We start from the raw sequence: 21,940 nt of genomic DNA, 5'->3' as shown, positions 1-21,940 counted from the left end.
ATGTTATGGTAGGGTCTGAGGAGGGTAAGATGTAGACAGCCTTACCTCTATCCCATAGGGATAGAGAGGCTACTTCCGGTGAGACCCCCGGCTCGATAGTAGTTTTGAATCAAGCCTTGGACATAAGACACATAACACTCAATCATCGGGACACCGGCTGATTGGTGCATGTGCCCTTGTCTTTCGGCTATCAACGCCACCACATGATGCCTGATTAACCTTCCGCCACTTTTAACGTTATTTTCACGTGATTATAAAATAACGTCAAAATTAGTGCAATTTTACTTTTGCTCACCCAAGGGTTCACACATATATATATTATATGTGCGCACCGCAAGCAGGGCGTAGTTTGTTTTAATATCAGGTTATATATATTTATGAAATTACAAAGTTGAGGGATTGTAGCAAGACGGGCTTGTGTCCTCCAGATACAAGTGTGAGGGGCTTATAAGTTATAATTATCAAAACAAGGTAGATTGCCCCGCGCGTTGCCAAACGTGAACAGGGACTACATTTGTATTAATGTTTGACTTGTAATAAAGCAAGCGAAACCCATGCGATAACAGAACGTAATTTGGTATCGGGTCATAGTGCGGAACTGTAAAAAATATAAGTTCATTTACTTTTATTCTTTCGGTATCGGATTATGGCGCCGAAAATAAACTAAATAATAAAATTTTCAACACCTAAATACAAAAAAGTCACATATTTAAAACGGAAACCATGACGAAGATGAAAAGAACTGTGTGCCGTGGTGACGAACAAACACGAATTTGGCCGGAATCAACGATGTCAACACTTAGTATATAACAAAATGTTACAACTAAATTTGTTTTAAATAAGAGAACAGAAAAACTAAATGAAAAACAAAAAACAAAAATGAAATCAAAATTTTGTTTTAAACAAAATAACAGAAAATAAAAAATAAAAAACAAAAGTATAATCAAAATTAAAAGGACCAAACTGGTGCCACAATATATGAGAACCAATTGGCCCTTTGCCACCAAACCATCATATTTAAACTACAGTAGTAATTTTTATTATAGTAATGCCAAAGGGTGTAACTTATTACAATTTCATAACTATATTCAAAAGCCCTAAACAAATGAACAAATTCTCTTAGGAACCTTAAGGGATCAACTTAATAAACTCCACTGCGGCTTTGACAGAATTGTTAGCCGCAAGAGTGATGAACGTATCCGCCTCATTGGAGTGTTCACCTCCACCCGCTAAGTCAGAAAGTGCCCTAATCACAATGAATGGCACCCTTTGTTGGTATGAAATGAGAGCCACTGCGGCACTTTCCATCTCCACGGGACTAATGTTGAATTTTTCATAAATGAAGCTTCTATAGGCGGCGTTGTCTAGGTAAATGCTAGCACTTGTTCCTCGTTCAACTGTAGTAACCTTTGGTGGAGTAGATAAGCATGTTGTCACATTCAAGCATCCTTCCAACTTCAGCGACGACTATATATGGTTTATGTTTCCATAAAACTGTGTGTGTGTCTACTAAAATCAATTAATTGTCATTATTTAAGGATTAAGTTAACTACCTCTAGAGTTTTTGCTAGAATGAAGTAACTTGAGTCAACAGGTACCCAAAACGCGTGTTGTCTCTCCTCCGGTGTTCCATCCACAGGAAAGATTTCTTCTGGTTGATACCAAATGTTGTTTAGTAAGTTATCAGACTTAATATCAGTCGAATAATTTGCAATGTGTAAGTAGCCGATGTCACGTGTGTAGTCTCCACTGTCTTCAAGGGGTAATTTGTCTTCTGGACCATTTCCATATCTCTACAGTATATAAAAAATATGTTCCAACATACAAACAAATAGATTTAATTATAATCTAAACTTATTATTTTTTTGTTACAATTGAAAATAAAAAAGTTTGTAATTTACCTGCCAACTCCATAGAGCAGAATGAGACCAATATTGAGGAATTGCAACATCTCCAATATTAAGTGAAGGGTTAGCATTTCCAGCTATGCCATAATGTACAATTCCTTCAATGTCAAACAAACTTAGTAATAACTGTGTTGTAACTCCTGCATTAAGCTGTTGTGCATGCACACAATTAAATATAATTAAAACCTACATAATTTTGAGTTTTTAAATCACTCTTTTTGTATTTTGTTTCATGACTTGTCCATATATGATCAATCACTGAATTCAATTTCAATTTCAACTTTTTTTTTGACAATTATATGGAGTGTTTACAAGTGGAAAATTATTTTATAACGAATTACATGCAAGATTAAAACCATCTTGTTTGGTAGTCAATTAAACTCAATATATGATGATAACTTTTGGAAAACATTATCAATCTACGTACCATGCCTAAACCGGTCATAACCAAAACAACCCGTTTTTGGCCAACTGATCCAAACCGAAATCTCCTTCCTATACAAACAATACCAAATCAAATGAGAAGCAAACACCTTAAAGGTATGAATGTCAACGTCTTATCAGTCGGGCATAACGAATTTTGACACCAGAACTTGACGCCTTCACAAGTTTAAGTAACTTGACAATTACGTTATGCAATATCATAAGCATCACCGTACCTAAACTTTCACAGTTTATGAGAAAGCTCGTGGCAAGTCAATCATGAGTATTTATTATATATACATACCTCCTACATCGATGACGAGTTTACTAGACTTGTACTCGGGATAATTGAGTAGAGGGTTCATTTCAAATAGGTTAGGGATCACAATGCCTATATATGGCCCCTTTCTGTTAGCCTTGTGGATCAACCTTTTGGTTTCTCCAATCCTTTTACCATTTCCTTGTACAATAAGCAAAACTGAAACAACAAAAACAAAGAAAGTAACATTTTTCATCTTGTTAGAGATAAAAGAATGAGGACTTGGTACTTGAGGGATAAGATTGAATCATATTTATAGAGTTGAGGGTTTCTTAATTTCTTTAGTTTGAATAATGATTCACACATGTGTTGTTTAATAAAATATCTCCAATCACATAAAATATTAATCATAAATGTATTAGGCGATCGATACAACTAATAAACAAAGAGATTTAGTCTGCTTGAAAAAACATGGTAGGATCTTAATTTGTATGTGTGGTTACTGTTAGAAAATATGATAATTATTACATACACCTTGCATACAAGTCCTATACATACGACTCGTATGAACTTTGCATACCTGACAGCATACAAAACGTGTCAATTTTGTTGTTGACGGAGCTCCTATAGGAGACCCGGGCTAATTATAGAGACAATAACACTTTCCGGCCAAGTGCCAATTATTGTTTACGACTTGTATAGTGTCATATGATTCGCATATACATGATAATTATTCGAGCCATACCAAGATTCCCATAGGTTCGTGTGACAGAAATTATTTGACACGATACAATCAACTGTCAATTATTTGACAAGATATAATATTCTACCGAAATGAACACACACACACATATATAAGACTATATGTTTCTTCATTTTCTTCATGTAACTATCGTTTTCTGGTTAACTATAGTAGTTATAGAGTTGAGTTTATATTTTTTTTAAAAGGGTTAGATATGTTGTATTTAGACGATGACAATCAAGTCAAGATGAAATAAAGGAAACTCAATGGAATAAGGCAATGGATAACGAGATAGCCTCAATTGATGGAAAAAAAGAAGTATGGACGCTGGTTGATACACTACCCTACGTTAAACCTATCGGGTTAGAGTGGGTTCATAATCAAACAAGACGCAAAAGGGGTGTTGCTTAAATACAAGGCACGAGTTTAGAGAATCATGGCTGATTTCGAGTTTAAAAGGCAAATGGAGACCCATTTCAAGATGAGTGATATCGATCTCCTACACTATTATTTAGGTATAGAAGTTGCTCAAAACAACCAAGAGATTGAACTACCGCAAATGAGATACGCCATCAAAGTGTTAAAGCAATCCGGCTAGTGGGATTGTTACTTGACCCAAGACTTATCCAATTTAATATAGGAAAAACAATTGGAATTTTTCGATATCTAACCCACACACTACCCAATATCAGCTACTTTGTCGGTTATATAAGTCATTTAATCCAAGATCCAACTACGATGCATGTTGAAGCGGTAAAATAGTGTTATGAGATTTGAAGGGGAGTCCTGGTCATGATATATGATACAGTGTATCCGAGGGGCGGTGACAAAGTTTTATGCAGATTCAATAGTAGTGGTCATTCAGATTAAAGCATTACGTAGTGCCTCATAGGATGGAGTGGAGCCATAAAACGTAACATTAGGGGTTTCCTTTTATTATGCATGAAAGAAATGAGAGTGAAGATAGAAAGAAAGAGAGAGAAAGGATACCATTTGTTAGCGGTGTCCGTGACCATGCTCATGCTCACCCCGTCACTATGAGATGGAGGTGGACGACATGGTGTTCGTGTGAGACCATTCGTGGCATGTTAAGCAAAGTTTTGAGTTTTTTTTAGTTTTCATTTCCTTAAAATTTCGGTAACAATTGTTCTTCATCAACCACTCTTTGTACAAGTCAAATATCCAAAAACATGGATAGTTTAATGCATATATGAAAGATGAAGGATCAATAGAGTTGAACTAACAATCTATTAAAAATCATGGAGATGCTTTGTAGAATGCAAAATGTGTTTTTAAAATCAATTTCACACCTCACATTTTTAAATTCACTCATAAAGGTAGTGTGTACTATTAAGCTACAATAATATAAGCTTGCAAACGAATCAAGTCATTACCAATCAAGAAAATGATGCAAACATCAAGAAATTAAATGAGTTAACTTGTAACGAGGCAAGGGTTCAAAGGTAAAACCATCTATAATGGAGCATGATGCCATTACATAATCTCTCACCATTATAAATGCATGGACGTTTCCATAATAAAACTATATGTGACTTGAAATGGTAATGATTGAAGAGACATTAACCATTACATAGCTTGGCTAAAAATAGTAATGATGATGATGCACCGGAAATTGCCCCTTAAAAAGCATTAATCATTAAGTATGGCTAAAGATATTTAGGAATAAATGGCTTAACGTATCAAAACTAGGCGTGTTAAATGATATCATGAAACAGACTAAAGTCAAATTCATTTGGGGTACGAGTCATGATATTAATCCTATGAGTTTTAGGTATATTTGTTTTGCTCATTTATGCGGTTACAACTATATACATAGTTTTTACTCTTATATTCCAGACTATTATGTTTCATTTCTTTTTAACTTCCTTTTCGTTATTCTTTCACGCTTATACAAAAGTAGACTAACATGGTAGCATACATAAAGATTTCGAGTTTCGATAAAAATAAACGAAATTCTGATTTGTGGATTATTGATGTAGGTGAAAGAAAAGAATGGATTATGCTTAAAGTGTCAAATACGGATAACAAGAGGGTATGAAATATAAACCAAAAGGTTAGCACAGGGCCATCTCCTAAAACTGTCTCTAAAACACTAATAAACAACTCATTTCATGTTCTTTAAACGTATATAATAAACAAACGTGTTACTCAATAAAGACACGTCCATGTTCAAAAAATTAAACTAAACATATAATATGATATATGATCTGTCATGCTCAAATTTCAATATACAATCCGGATACGTATTAAGCATGTTTCACATGAAAAAGACTCAAGCAATGAAAACACTGACAGTGCATTCTCGGATTTAAAATACAAAGAAAAGAAATGATAATATTGTACAGGGAAAGAAAGAAAAAGAAATTATATACTTAAAAGACATTCTCGAGTTAAAATAAAATATAAAAAAATGTTAATTGCATTCTTTAGTTAGATCGGAAAGAAAAGATAGGAAAAAAAATGTAAAATTACAATTATGTTCTCATAGCAACATAAAAAGGAGAATTAAAATAGGGTAAATTAATAACATTGTAATGAGCTTTAAAGTTTTCCTTCACAAATCAGGCCATATTAAATTACCTTTTTACTCTTCTTAAAATGCTTAAATATCCTTTACAACTATAAAACTAAAAAAAAACAAAAAAAAAAATTAATATTTAAGAGTGACATCTTCTTCTCCAACCTAGACTTAGTGACTTGATTTTCCGGTGAGGCGAGTCTCCGGCCACTTCACACTACCGGAAACCACCGTCATCTTCTCCAACCTACTCTCTTTCCCCCTTTATTTATGAAAATGTCAACCTTAATTTCATATTCTACTTGCTCCACACCCTCTCCTCTTCCACCGTTTCCCTCTACCTAACCCCACCGGTGATGCCGATTCCTCACCCCGCTGCTATCAACACGATTGTAGAATCAAACGATTGCCTGAATCTTGAGCTTACTAGTTGTTTGGATAGGTTTGCTTCACATCTGAAAAACTTGAGTGTTGTGGTGTTCGCCGGAAATCGGATCTGCCAAATCGTAAAACAAGATGGTTGGTTGCGTGTGCTGGTTCGTTAACTCCGATGACGAATTAGGAATCGAGAAGAGTGGCAGATGGAGTGGATGAAGTGATGGTGGTGCGATGGTTGCTCATCGGAGACGAAGACTCTTTCATTTACCTCTTTGGGGCACTAGACATAATACTTGGATAAGATGATGTTTATATATTTTTTTAATATAAAGGGTAAAATAGTAAATTCAAAGGTTATTTTTTATAAAATGGATAAATATGTAATATATATGGTTTAAAGAGGGGAAATATATAATTGATTTTTATGGTTGGGGATATACGTAATTAAAGATGTTTAAGAAGGGGAAATATGTGAATGCCCCATTTTTAAATGGAGGCTTCTTATGCATTTGATCCGAATTCACGGGTATGGGTCTTATTAAATCCATATATTTCTTAAACGAGTTATAATATCTCATTAAATTAAAAATTAATCTCACCAAATATTCGATATAAAAATCCTATAAAGTAGGGATATATTAAAAATTAATATCTGCTTTATTTAAAAAAAGATATATATTATTAATAATTAAAAAACCAATTTTATAGTAAAAAAAATAAACGGGTTTTGGGTCTCATCAAACCCATATAGCTTTTAAACCGGGTTATAACATCTCATTTATTTGTAAAACAATTTATCATCAAACCATAAGTATATTATTAACTTTCATAGAATAAAAAAATAAATAAATATTAGAAACAAATAATATAAAACAACCCCCGTAATACACCGGAATTCTTGTGTCGCCTCCTAGCTTCGTTCGTTATACCTCCGTGTCTCAACCGGTTATTTATTAACCGACGTAAACTTAAATACCGTCATTTAATGTTTATCTTTGTTTGGATGATTGATTCGTGCTCGTATTGTTGTAACTGTATCATGCTCGGTTCCGTTTTGATGGTTACCCATTTTGTTTTCCGTTGTGTTTTGTTTACATGTTAATATGATTAATAACTTCGAAACAAATCTTATAATCGGCTTTAAATTATTAAACCATTGTCTGAAGATATTTCTTAAACGAGTTATAACATCTCATTAAATTAAAAACTAATCTCGCCAGATATTTAATATAAAAATCCTATAAAGTAGGGATATACTAAAAATTAATATAAGATTTATTTAAAAAAAAGATATATATTATTTATAATTAAAAAACTAATTTTATAGTAACAAATATACGAGTTTTGGGTCTCATCAAACCCATATAGCTTTTAAATCGGGTTATAACATCTCATCTATTTGTGAAACAATTTATCATCAAATCATAAGTATATTATTACATAAAATAAAAAAAATAAAAATTCAACAAATAAATAAATATTAGAAACAAATAATATAAAACAACCTCCGTAATACGAGGGATAAAAACTAGTAATCATATATAGCTGCATAATTGCTGCACAATAAGGATATTTAAGTTCTTTATTTTTGTACCAAGTTGGCGTTTATAATGTAGAAACACCGTTCATAAAATGCAATAAAACTGAATTTTTATTTCTATAACGCATATTACAATACAAAATAAGAAAAGAAAATTACAAGATAGGAACTAGAATACAAACAAATTAGAAAGAAATAACAAAACTAGAAACAAGGTGACTTTGGCACGTGTAAAACACGTTTCCCTTAAAATAAATTTTTGGGCCACCCAGGTGAACCCGTCTGTTTCCCATGGTACAACAACTTAAGCACCTGAACTATACCTGAAACAAAAGTGTGTAAAACAAAGAAGTCTAGAAATTCCTTTGGAGTTGTGGGTGGTGTATTGTTCATAAGGTTTTTAATTATCTTTATCAAAAAACACAAACCTTTATTTATAATGTTCACAAAGCCATATAAAGAGTCTAGACTAATTCAATACATGATTGAATAATCTAGAATAATTCAATACATGATTGAATTTCTCATTCAATGTTATTGAATTGCAAATATATAAATGGTTTTGTCATGTGAAAATCTGAAGAGTCTCTTCAAGACTATTCCTGCCAATGTGGCAGGCACTATTTCCTACACCATGTTTACCATACAAACTTAACGACTTGTTCTCTCATTCATATAAACATTATAATAAAGTAACAATTATATTAATGACAAATGTAATTATTATTTCATAATTTCCAACAAACTCCCACATGAATGGAGATCGATCCGTACGCCCACGTATCAAATATAGTTACAGCGGTTGGGTGTTGCAGGAGAAGTAGGTGGTCCCTTTGAACCCTCCTTTGTGAAATATACTTTGTCTCCTAGCGGTTAGTAGACGCGGTGTCCTTGAACCAACCCCTTTTGACGTAGACGTTATTACATTTCACACAACACTCTTCCTAGTCTGGCCAACCCCTCATTGTCATGTCCGTTATAATCATGGAACACAAGCCTGATTCTGCAAGAGCTGTAGGATTTGCACGCCCCACAAATCCATTCGAAGCGACCCCACTTCTCTCTCACATAGGTGATTTTTTTGTTCTACAAATCATTAAAAGCGTTATGCTTAACCTCCTTTGACATCACTGATTTATTATCGGAATGGAATAGGAAGTATACAACTCCTTTTATATGTTGAGGTACTCCCCACTACCTTAGTGTATGCAGTTAGGTTGTCCTATTGAACTTAGATCATGGGATCTCCACTCTTCTAGGATAGGTTTTCCTTTGTAAAAACTTACTCCATGGGCTTTAGTCCCATTCCACTCAAAGAATTACATACGATCTCTCTTCTTAATCCTTTTGTAAGCGAATCCGCAATGTTATCATCACGTAGTCAATGGTGATAACTCTCGTTGAGAGAAGTTGTCGTATAGTATTGTGTCTACGGCGTATGTGTCTAGATTTGCCATTATACATTGCACTTAGAGCTCTTCTAATCGCCGACTGGTAGTCACGATGTATGCAAATAGCCGTAACAGGTTTTGGCCATCCTGAAATATATTCCAAAAATTGGCGTATTCATTCCGCCTCTTCACCAGCTTTGTCTAGAGTAATGAACTCAGATTCCATCGTAAATCTAGCTATAAGCGTTTATTGGAGGATTTCCAAGATATAGCAGCTCCTCCAAGGGTAAACACATAACCACTTGTGGATTTAGAATATTTCATGTCGGATATCCAGTTAGCATCACTGTATCCTTCTACAACAGCTGGGTCTTGGCCATAATGCAGTCCATAACTCCTTGTGTATCTCAAATATCTTAATAATCTTGTCATACTCTTCCAATGTTCAGAGCTAGGATTACTAGTATATCTACTTAGCCTGCTCATAGCATATGCTAAGTCCGTCCGGGTACAAGACATAAGATACATAAGACTGCCAATTATCCTTAAATACTCCAATTGAGCAACACCCTCACCTCTATTCTTTGACAAATGTTTGATAGTATAAATTGGAGTTTGAGCTATACTCGTATCTCCTGCATTAAACTTTTCAAGGATTTTATCTACGTAATGAGATTGACTTAACTCAAAACCGTTTTGGGTTCTAGTGATCTTAACGTACTCTAAAATCACATCGGCTAAACCCATATCTTTCATGTCAAATCTCTACTTCAACATATCTTTAGTAGATTTGATCATCTTATCATCGCTCCCTATGATAAACGTATCATCCACATACAGGCATAAAATCACATAACCTCTAGATGTGTCTTTCACATAGACACACTTGTCGCACTCATTTATTTTAAAAACATTTTCCAGCCTGGCTTGGTCAAATTTTTGGTGCCATTGTTTTGGAGCTTGCTTCAAACCATATATGGACTTGACGAGTTTGCAAACTTTACTTTCCTGGACAGGAGCTGAAAAACCCTCAGGTTGTTCCATATATATTTCTTCGTCTAACTCCACATTTAGACGTGCAGTTTTTACATCCATTTGATGTATTTCAAAATTTTCTCAAAGCAGCAATCGCAAGCACCAACCTTATAGAGTTTATTCGAGTCACAGGTGAGTATGTATCAAAATAGTCTAGACCTTCCTTATGTCTAAACCCTTTGATTACTAACATCGTCTTGTACTTATCAATGGAACCATCCGTTTTAATCTTCTTTTTGAATATCCAATGATATCCAAGAAGTTTACAACCCCGTGGAAGATCCACTAGTTCCCAAGAATGATTCTCTAAGATAGAATCAATTTCATTTTTAATGGTTTCTTTCCATTGTGGTTCTTTAGAAGAGGTGAATGCCTCTCGATAGGTTTGGGGCTTACCCTCAACCAAGTAAGTAAGAAAATCAGGTCCAAAGGATTTCTCAGTCCTTTGCCTTTTGCTTCTTCTTGGCTCAACCTCCTCAGCCTCTGATTGTTCTTGAGTTTCATCTTGAAAAATCTCATAAACGTGTGTTGATGTATGATGGTCGGTTAATTTGTATATGTTTTAGTTCGTTTATTATTTAGTTTTAACTGTTTATTTTAGGAACTTCGATACTTCATACGTGCAATATTGGATTTCATGTCACATGCATTAAAGTACTCAATTTGGACCTGTTGTGGCACGGAATGAAGACCCGGGATGTCCAGCACGCGAAAAAAGATAAGATAATAAAGATTGCTGGTGACAAGTCCTATCGCGATACGCGATGGGCTTGGCTGAAGGCCCATCGCATATCGCGATGGGTTTTAAATTAACTGTTGACTTTCTGGTCCATCGCGATACGCGATGGACCAGCGAAGACCCCATCGCGCATCGCGATGGGGTGTCTAGACAGGAAAATTAGGTTAAAAACATATTCTTCATCATAAAACAACCCTAACTCCGTTTTTATAAAGAAGAGGCGATTTCCAGCAGCTCCAAGAGGCGATTTCACTATAATAGCTCGTTCCAAGACCCTACGTATGATCCATATCATCCATATTGAAGATTTAACAATGTCAAGGCTCGGCTAATCTTCTCGAATCTCACCCGGGATGTATAGTTTGTAAATTTTACAGTTTTTCTCTTGTGATTAAGAACACTCTTGTATAATTATTGATGATTGATATAAAATTATGGATGTTTGGTATTTCTGTGTGTTCAGTCGGTTTAGGTTTACGTTAGTCTGAACGATTTGTTACCAGTTGCTAGATAATTGATCATATGATTGTTTGGTTAGATTGAATACGATAAAACATACAATTGCCCTTGACTGAGTCACACTAGCAAGGACTGTTTGATAACCAGTGCCGTGTGTAAAGTGATTGTTGATGTCTAAGGTTTTGTCTGATTGATCAGTCTGTAGTTAATCATTAATAATTTATCTGTTAGGTTGCATGAGATTACTGTAGGTTGCTTACTTGAACTCCCGGGTGTGATTTGCTTTGTTAATTGCTTGAAATTCGTTTATTTTCTTACTTGTGTAGTTCCATAAATTCACTTTATTTGCTTGTGTGATCAACACTAAAACCAATTACTTCATAATACTAAATCTGTACATGAATCAGATTGACCACATACTCCTGGTGGATATGATACCTTACTTATCTTATTTAGGTAGTTTAATTAGGTTTTTGCATGACTCAAACGACGGTCATCAAAATGGCGCCGTTGCCGGGGAGTTAGGGCGCTTAGTGTTATTCCTGTTAGTTGATTTTTGAGTTTATTTTAGTTTTAATTTTAGCTTTGATTTTCAGTTTTTAGTTAAATTTTATTTTTCTTTATTTTACGCGGGATGTGTTAGTTGTGCAGATAACAGGTTTATGCGTACCCGCCATTCGGGCCGACAGTCACTGTTAATTTTCGAGCCCGAAATCGAGAGGTTAGCTTGGCAGAATTGAGTTTAGAAAAGAAATTCAGAGATGGAAGATCAGAACCAGAACCAGAACTAGAACCAGAACCAGAAACATAACCAGAACCAGAACCAGAACCAGAACCAGAATCAGAACCGAAACCAAGACCCACTCCCACAAAATAACGCATTTCACCCAGATAAAATACCTGACCCATCAAACTTCAATAACCAAAATGACCAAAATCACTCAGCTCGTGCTTCCAGAACCCGAAACAAAAAACAAAACCAAAACCAAAACCGAAATCGAAACCTAAGACGAAACCTAAACCTCAACTTTGATCAAGCCGAACCATCAGTTCCAAATAATAACCCCAACTGTAGAGTTTGGATAAGTATTCTGACAGAAGATGAAGAAGAGGGGGGAATAATAATAGGAACGAGGGTTTTAAGATTGAGAACGAGGTAGATCGGTGGGTTAGGAGAAATCAGGCGGTTGAGCCCTAGAACGAGGTTGTGGAGCCGGAAGAAGTGGGTGATGATAATGGGGATGAAGAGGTAGAAGAGCCAGTTAATTGAAGACGGGCTTAAGCATTTAACAGAAACGAAAGGGGTCGAGACAGGGTGAATCAGGCGGAACGGCCCGAAAGAGTTCGTGGTATTCAGGTGAACCGGGGTGGTTTGGCGAACCCCGAAGGGCTTAGGAGGAATTATATGGCCCCTGTTCATGGTGTTAACAGTCGGTTTAGACCGACTATCTCAGATGGAGCATCCCCGTTGGTCCCACAGGCATGAGTGCCGGCACATCAAACTTTTAAGTCCCGGCCATCTTACATCAACATTGTTCCTCATTTCCACGGGATGGCTTCGGAGGACCCGTATTCTCACTTGACCGATTTTTCGGCTATTTGCGGGTCTATTGGTGATGGTACGTTTGATCAGGATGAGGTCCGGTTGTGATTATTCCAGTTTTCTCTAAAAGACAAAGCAAAACTCTGGTTTAATTCGTTGCCGATGCACAGTATCAGAAATTTAGCAAAGATGCAGCAGGTGTTTCTAAATGAGTTTTATTCACAACTTAAGACTAGTGAGGCCCGTTCGGAAAATCACAACTTTTCACAGTTTTCTGGCGAATTATTCCATGAAGCCTTTACCAGGTATAAAGATTTGATCAGAAAATGCCCACATCACCAAATCGAACTATGGGAACTGGTAAAGTGTTTTGTTGATGGTTTGACATACGAGGACCGAAAGCATCTTAAGGCCTCATGTAATGGTCAGTTGCTGAATCAGCATGAGGAGGATGATTGGGATTTTTTGGAGTTTATGTGTGAAGACTCAAAATCAGAAGCAGCAGCTGAGAGACGAAGACGTGGTAATTCCTCCAGGTCAGTCAAGTCAGTCATGAGTGAATCTGAAAGAATTGCTGAGTAGAACGTGAACTGGCTGGGATTAGAATGGGTAAGAAGAAAGAAGTCGGGAAAGTTGGAGTTAAATTCCCGGTTTGTGATGATTGTGGTGAACTTGGGCATAAGACAGAAAATTGCCCCGAGTTTTATGATGACGAGGAGGATGATACTGAAGAGGTTAACTATGCTTATGGGGATTCCAAAGGCCAAGGGTTCAATTCAAACACATATCACCCGGGCCTGAGGAATCACCCGAACTTTCTCTATGGGAACGCGTCTTCTCAGTTGAACCCGAACTTTCAGGGAACGAGCCAGAACAGGTCACAGGGTAATTACCGCCAGGGCGGTTATCAACAGTAGGGTTCGTACAGTCAGAATAGGCGGTACAACAGAGAAAGCAACCGGGGTGGAAACTCTTCGGGTAATCAGGACCAACAGAAAGGGTCCTCGGGAAATTCAGATGAGTCGGTGCATTCAAAGTTGGATGCATTGTTGAAATTCATGACTGATCATACGGCCGAAACGAAACAGCAGTTTGAGTTGCGGGATAAATCTTCAGAGACGATGTTGAAGCAGATTAGTCAGCTCGCTACAGATGTGGAAAAGTTACAGAAGAATACGGGCCAACTCCCGAGCGACACCAAAGTAAACCCGAACCACTACAGTTCCAGTTCAAAAAAGCACGTCAATCAGGTAAGTATTTTACGTAGTGGTAAAAAGTATGATAATAAAGTTGGGGTTCCACCACCATCGGTTGAGGGGGTGGTGGAAGAGATTGATGAAAATCTCGTCAGTGATGACGAGCCGGAACTGGTTAAATTAAATGAACCTAATAAAAGTGAAACTAAAATTAACAAACCAGTTCCGAAGGATGACACCAACAATTCTAAGGACAAGGAGAAGGTGAAAACCGTCCCCTATCTCACTGCTTTGTTGGCGCCATCGAAGGCGAATATGGCATCAAAAAGGGGCCCACATCAAGAGGAAATGTGGGAAACTTTTAAACAGGTTAAAATCAATATACCCCTCTTAGATGCCATAAAACAAATTCCCGCCTATGCTAAGTACTTCAAGGAATTGTGCACAAAAAAAGGAGTCATAAGATTCCTAAACACATTGACTTTACCGACAATGTGAGTGCAATTCTCTCGGGTTCGCTTCCACCGAAGCTACAAGATCCGGGAACATCCATTATACCCATTCAAGTGGGTGATTTTAGAATGACTCAAGCGCTTTTAGATCTTGGAGCTAGCATCAGTATTCTCCCGGGAAGTCTATACGATCAGTATGACTTCGGTCCGCTTCGAGGAATACTGATTGATGTTATTGTTAAGGTGGAAGACTTTTATTTTCCAGTTAACTTTTTGGTCCTCGATTATGTTTCGGGTGAAAGGACCAAACAGCCTACGGTTATCCTCGGTAGACCATTTTTGGCTACCTCAAATGCCAACATTAATTGCAGAAATGGTACTGTTGACATGATATTTGGTAATCGTAAGCTGAGGATTAATGTTTTCACACGTGGAGATAATTCTCCGGTTGATGACGAGTGCTTCATGACTGATGTCATTGACGAGTGCATCCCGCTTTACGACTCTGTCGTCAGCGCGGATGGCACAGCGGAGACGTGTTTTTTTGTTTGACAGGTTATAGGTGGAAACAGACAAGTTGCTGGAAGAGGAGGAAAAACAGATGGAGATCGCAGCTGTGTGAGGAAACCGTCCACCATGGTCAGTTCAGGTGGAACCACTTCCCGAGAAGATCGATACCGTGTTGAAACCGTCAATGTTGGAAGCACCGAAAGTCGAGCTGAAAGAGCTCCCGAAGCATTTAAAATATGCTTTTCTTGGTAAGAATAATACTTTGCCTGTTATTATAGCTTCTAATTTATCTGTTGAACAGGAAAATTTTTTGATGGCGGTGCTGGTTGTGAACAAGGAAGCAATCGGGTGGACAATAGCGGATTTGAAGGGAATTAGTCCTTCAATTGTGATGCACAAAATTTTAACAGATCAGGCTGTCAAACCCGCATACAATGCTCAGCGAAGGTTGAACCCGAACATGAGGGAAGTGGTGAAGAAAGAAGTGCTGAAATGGTTGGATGCTGGGATTATTTTTGATATCTCAGACAACACGTAGGTGAGCCCGACACAAACAGTACTGAAAAAGGCGGGCATCCAAGTCGTTAAGGACGACTCAGGTAACGAGGTCGCCACCCCGGCCGGTAACCGGGTGACGCATTTGTATTGATTATCGAAAACTGAACGCGACAACATCGAAAGATTACTTTCCGCTTCCGTTTATCGATCAAATTGTCGAAAAGCTATCTGGTCAAAAATTTTATTGCTTTTTAGATGGGTATTCCGGGTATAACCAGATTATTCATCCTGAGGATCAGGAGAAGACTACGTTTAGATGCCCGTATGGCACATTCGTGTTTAGGCGAATGCCATTCGGACTATGTAACGCCCCCCGCCACCTTTCAAAGGTGCATGATTAGTATCTTTTCCGATATGGTGGGGGAGTCTTTAGAAATATTCATGGATGATTTTTTGATTTTCGGCACGTCTTTTGAGACATGTTTAAATCAACTCGGAAGAGTTTTGAAAATATGTGTTGAAACGAACTTGGTTCTTAGTTGGGAAAAGAGCCATTTTATGGTCCAAGAGGGGATTGTATTGGGCCATGTTGTGTCGAGTCATGGGATTGAGGTGGAACGAGCTAAGGTTCAAGTTATTTCCACTTTACCTCTTCCCACGAATGTCAAAGGTATTAGATCATTTTTGGGGCATGCCGGGTTTTATAGACGGTTTATTAAGGGTTTTAGTGATATTACCAAACCCTTATGTAATTTATTGCTTAAAGATGCCCCGTTTGACTTTAATGATGCATGTACTAAAGCCTTTTACATTTTGAAGTCAAAGTTAGTTGAAGCCCTGATCTTGCAATCACCCGATTGGAGTTTACCTTTTGAAATAATGTGTGATGCAAGTGATTATGCAGCCGGGGCTGTTTTGGGTCAACGGGTTGACAAGAAACCCGTTGCCATATACTATGCAAGTAAAACTCTCTCGGATGCTCAATTAAATTACACAACAACCAAGAAAGTGTTACTAGCAGTAGTACATGCTCTAGATAAATTCAGGTCATATATTTGGGGAAGTAAAGTAATCATTTATTCTGACCACTCTGCAGTTAGGTACCTTATGGATAAGAAGGATGCAAAATCGAGGCTCATCAGATGGTTTTTGTTGCTGTAGGAATTTGATCTAGAGATTTGGGACAAGAAAGGAAATGAAAATGTTATTGCAGATCAATTGTTTTGAATTATGATGAAAAATGGGAACACAGACGGGTCCATTAACAAGTCCTTCCCGGATGAGCACATCTTGGCAGTCTCACAAAATCCCTGGTTTGCTTATATTGTTAATTTTATAGTTTCAGGTGACATACCCGAGCATTGGCCAAGGAGAAAGAAGAAACAGTTGATTTCCCAAGCTAAATAGTACATTTGGGATGATCCAGACTTGCTCAAGATTGGTGCAGATCAGATGATCAGACGAAGCATACCCGAGGAGGATTTCAGATCAGTGTTGGAACACGCACATTGATGTGTAGTAAAACACACTTACTTTCCTTATGATTTTATCATGGTTTTTATGCTTAATTGTTTATTTTATGAAAGTATTGAGGGTTAAGTGCAATAATTTACAAAGTTTAAATGTTAATTGTAGGTTTATGAAAGATGGTGAAAAAAGAGTTAATTTGAAAGATTCTAGAGACCTTGTTGGTCAAGTTTTAAAGCTACAACTCAAGGCCCAACCCAAGCCCACAAGTTAGAAGCCTTGTATAATATTATATTAAGATAATTAATTGAGTTTTCAGCCATTATCCAGCCAACAAACCCGAAATCAAAAAAACCCTAACTTTCTACAAAGTTCCGATCGGAACTGCAGCAGCCAAAAAAGGAAGAAAAAAAACTAAGTGGCGGCTGTTGTGGCGGATGGAGAGGAAGAGGAACACCAAGGAGACTCTTGTGCAGCTGCTAGGCATCAAATACATCCATAAACTCAGCCATATAACCCTAAGTAATCATCTTTAAACTTTGTTTTTGTTCAAGAACCCTAACTAGTTGAATTGATCTTTTTCTTTGGATTGTTTTGCAAGTAATTGATTGTTTGACTTTGATTTAGTTATTCTTGGATCTTGAATGAGTTTGGTTATGTTTATGTTGATGTTTATGATGATTTACTTGAATGTTAATGGCTGTCCAAACTTAATGAGTAGCTAATCTTGTTTGTTCTACCTAGGTTTGATGAATATTGTTAGGTTTTGACTAGTAATATGGATTGTTAATGATCATGGCTTAAATTGTTAATGTAAAGTTTGATTTAACAGTAAATTAGATTGTGTTTAGTGGCTGTGTTTTGTTTGATTATACCTAATAACCTCGTGCTTTAATTAATTGAATCGGTTTTGATTAGTTGCATGTTTAAGGCTCTTTACTTTATGTTTAGGGTTTACTTGCGGGAAGTACAACCGTAGGGATAAGTGGGTAAATTAATTAGATAAAATCAGTTGTGAAACACCTTCTTAAAGACCGAGAGGTGATAAGAAGTAAACTCGTCTCATTACTTTTACTTGTTAGAATTAAGATCGCGCGAGAGCGGGTTTTGTTCTTGTCGGGTTTGGGTATTTGAGCGATTAGTTGGTCTAGTTTAAGTTAAGTTGAATTGTTCCTCTATCCTTGGTTGCGTAGTATTCGTTTCCATTAGGCTAGTGTGTCGGTGAGACCGAGAGGTGATTCGGTATTAGAACACGTTAACAATTTGTTTTCCCGGTTTGTTCTTAAAATCAACTAAAATAAGTTAGAGTTTGTTAGTGAGACCGAGAGGTGATCTGACCTTCTTGAGCGAACCTTAGTTGTGTCATCCTTTAGAACCGGTGTCGTGAGAGTTTTCAATCCATTGTCTTGTCATGTCCTTCAATATGATTCTTACATAGGTAGATGTTTTTATCACTGCAGTCAAAGTTTCTGAAGTTTTGTTAAAAGTTTTCATTTAGTTAAGTTAAGTAGTTAAATCAATTCTAAAATAAATCAATTAAATATTTTGGTGAGTCTTGGTTAGATTTTAGTGATTATAAATGTTTTCACGTGTCTTCGAGTTCGATATCCGGACTTTCCTCATCTGTGCTATATGCGATCGGTACACTTGCCGTTTGTGTGAAGTAGGATAGATTGTTTGGTTTTTAAAGCTTAGTTGCGACTTGTGTGTTATTTATATATATATTTTCACCGATGCCCTTGAACCCGATCCTAGTTGTTGATATTTTTGATGTTTGGGGGATCGATTTCATGGACCCGTTTCCTAATTCGCACGACAATTTGTATATCCTAGTGGCCGTTGACTATGTGTCTTAATGGGTCGAGGCAATAGCCACTAGGACAAATGATCACATAGTCGTTTGCAATTTCGTTCAAAGTAATATTTTTTCGAGATTTGGGGTCCCCCGAACCATCATAAGTGATGGGGGATCCCATTTTATGAACTTAAGTTCGGGAAATAGCTTAAACGATATGGTGTTGATCATAGAATAGCAACTCCTTACTATCCACAAATGAGAGGACAAGTGAAGATTTCCAATAGGTAAATTAAACAAATTTTTACAGAAAACGTTTGGGCAGACCGAAAGGATTGGTTAACTAAGTTGACCGATGCTCTATGGGCCTACCGAACCGCATATAAAACGCCAATTGAAACCACTCCTTATAGACTTGTGTATGGAAAGGATTGTCAATTTATCGGTAGAAATTTCACAAAGAGCGTTTTGGGCTACTAAACAGGTTAACATGGATTATGATGATGCGGGTAAGGCGAGAAAATTGGCTTTGTGCGAGATAAAGGAGTTGAGAGACGAGGCATACGATTGCTCGTCTGCTTACATGGCAAAGATGAAGAAAGTTCACGATGCTAACATCCGGTTGAAGAATTTTGAAGTTAATCAACGAGTATGGTTATACAACACAAGGATGAAACTCTTCCCGAGTAAGTTGAGGAGTAAGTGGACGGGCCCGTATTCAATTGTAAGAGTCGGGAATCATGGTCAGTACGAGATTGAAGACTTTGATGATCATTTGATGCAAGTGGTAAATGGCTATAGATTGAAGCCATACTTGGAGATGAAGGACGTACACGAGATGGAGGAGGAATCGGTGAATTTCATTTTGACTTCACCGGTTTATGAAAATAATTGAATTCGAGGCACTGTCGAGCTGTAGAATATAAATTCAGCGCTTACGGGAGGCAACCCGGGATTTGTAAGTGTCTATCCAGTTTATTTTCATTTTGTTGAGTCTTGTACTTAGTGTCGTCTCGAGTTTTGTGCAGCAAACGCCAAGTGTGGGGAAGCTCGTTGAAGAGTTGGAAGTTCAAGACGTTCGGTAAGCGTTGGGTTAATTACATGTCTTTCCAGGTACGTGTAGTATGTTTTGAGTTTGGAAGCGTGTTTGGGGTGATGTCGGGATGCCGGAAAGTGCGTTTTCGAAAGATGTTGTTTCTGTTGACAGACGCGATGGGCTACTTACTACCTCCATAGCGTATCGCTATGGAGAAAGGCATCTGTGACGTCATCGCGATACGCGGTGACGTCACCAAAACCCCATCACGTATCGCTACGAGGTCAAACCCTAATTGCAGTTCAATTGGGTGGCGATACGCGATCACCACCCTTTTGACCCATTGCGTATCGCGATGGGTCGTGGTTGACCCGAAATTTTTTTTAATATCATGACTCTTCGTCTTCTTCATTCCTTCTTCTTCTTCTCATTCCCGTCCCCTTTCTCCGGTGAACACCATAACACCACCATCATTAACCACCACATACACCGCCATCTACCCACACCACCACCACCGTCCATCTACACCCCGCCGTCCATCTACATCATCACCACAGTCGCTCTACACCACCACGACCTCTCCTCCCTCTCGTTATCATCGCCGTCCACCACCACCCATCCACCTACCACCTCTATCCCTAACACCACCATCTCCCATCACCACCTTCACAGCCACCTATAACCATCATCTACCACCACTTACAGTCAACCACCACCGTCACCGCTATTACTATTATTATCTTCAGTAATTCCGACTACGAGGTATGTTTTTAAATTATGTTAATGTGTTCGGAAACTTTGTCGGGTAGCGGGCAGTTATTCTCGGGTTTATCGGGATGATTGTGTAGTTTCTTAGTTTGTTACTTTGAGATTAGGGTTGTCGAGATTGTTGCTTAACATTGTCGAGTTGGGTTAGTTGTTCGTTAACTTGAGGTTTCCGGGTTAATTGGGGACCGTGGTGTGATTTATTGAATGTCGGACTCAAGTTAAACGAGAGGGTGAGATGAAACGGGTTTTAATAGTTCAATATTTAAATTCATTATTTTATTATTAAATAAATGATAGTGGTTGTTCGATTCGCAACGATTATTTTGAACTTAATTTATTAACATTTTATTAATATTTTATTTGCACAACCCGATTTGTCACATAATTCGTTGTTACCGGCAGTTCATTGGTTAGTTTGCACATTTTCGAGACAGTCTATCAATTTGTACGTTTGTTTATTTAATTGTGTCAGTTTGTTAGTGTCTGTTTGTTTTGTGTCAGGTCGTGTCCATTGTATGTTTGTTAATCGTGTTGCGGGAACACTTGGCTAGTTTGAATTTAATTATTTTGAATTGCAAATTGATTACCCGCCCCTACTCAATCTCTATTCGGGCGGGATAATCTGGTTTGAGAAATACGCAAAGGGTGTCCTCGAATTTTTCGTTTTTAATTGTTTTATTTTATTATTTTAATATTATTTTATTATGTGGGACGACCGCGACCAAAATGCTATACGGTCGTCGCCACATTGACCGTTGACATATCTAACTTACATGTTTGATTTTGCAGATATGTCTGACGCTCAGGAGTCTTCTCGCGCCACCGGGCGCAAGAGACAAAGGTCTCAGGGCGCGGGCCGCCGTGGTTCTGTCGCAGCTGCTCTGGGTGACCCCGAAGCACCCCGTTTCATTCAGCGGAGGGACCCTTGGGTTATGCATTACGATGGTCAGGAGTTACCGATTAACCTTGACATCGACCCTGAGGAGATCATGGGTGATGGACGCCGCACACATCACCAGGTGCCGAGGTTCAGGATTCTTACAGATGAGTATACGAGGCTGGACAGGATCCGGCGGATGGATCTGTTGCACCGCCGGTCATTCGATTGGACGTTGCGACGGGATTTAGGCATCGACGTCCAGGTCCGTGGGTTGTTGACTGGTCCATGGGAGGACGTGCACGCGTGTGACTCGATTCAGTATGTCAAGCTCACACGCGAGTTTTACCCGACTTTTTCATTTACGCCCACAGACTTTGTGGAGC

General features: G+C 37.8%; 1 protein-coding gene across 1 annotated transcript; it reads right to left on the bottom strand.

Annotated features, from left to right (window-relative positions):
- Positions 1-1,128: 1,128 nt before the first annotated feature.
- On the bottom strand, positions 1,129-2,930 carry LOC143575315 (bark storage protein A-like). Its single transcript, XM_077059719.1, has 5 exons — positions 2,635-2,930; positions 2,335-2,402; positions 1,902-2,057; positions 1,554-1,793; positions 1,129-1,467 (listed from the first exon to the last, which is right to left on the bottom strand). Exons 1-5 carry the CDS (start codon positions 2,843-2,845, stop codon positions 1,129-1,131), a joined length of 1,014 nt encoding a protein of 337 aa, XP_076915834.1. The 5' UTR covers positions 2,846-2,930.
- Between the last annotated feature and the right edge of the window lie 19,010 nt (positions 2,931-21,940).

This window comes from Bidens hawaiensis, unplaced genomic scaffold (genome assembly GCF_021521415.1).
Source record: "Bidens hawaiensis isolate Kalapana, Puna unplaced genomic scaffold, B.hawaiensis_p1.1 tig00027335_1, whole genome shotgun sequence".
Taxonomy (NCBI): Eukaryota; Viridiplantae; Streptophyta; class Magnoliopsida; order Asterales; family Asteraceae; genus Bidens; species Bidens hawaiensis.
This window is presented reverse-complemented; position numbering and strand designations above follow the sequence as displayed.

Bases quoted from the DNA above. Each gene is read 5' to 3' on its own strand.
- LOC143575315 (XM_077059719.1), bottom strand. From the start codon at position 2,845: ATGAAAAATGTTACTTTCTTTGTTTTTGTTGTTTCAGTTTTGCTTATT. The intron at 2,403-2,634 runs GTATGTATATAT...TTGTTTGTATAG, and splicing joins ACTCGTCATCGATGTAGGAG to GAAGGAGATTTCGGTTTGGA. The intron at 1,468-1,553 runs GTAGTTAACTTA...AACCATATATAG, and splicing joins TTCTAGCAAAAACTCTAGAG to TCGTCGCTGAAGTTGGAAGG.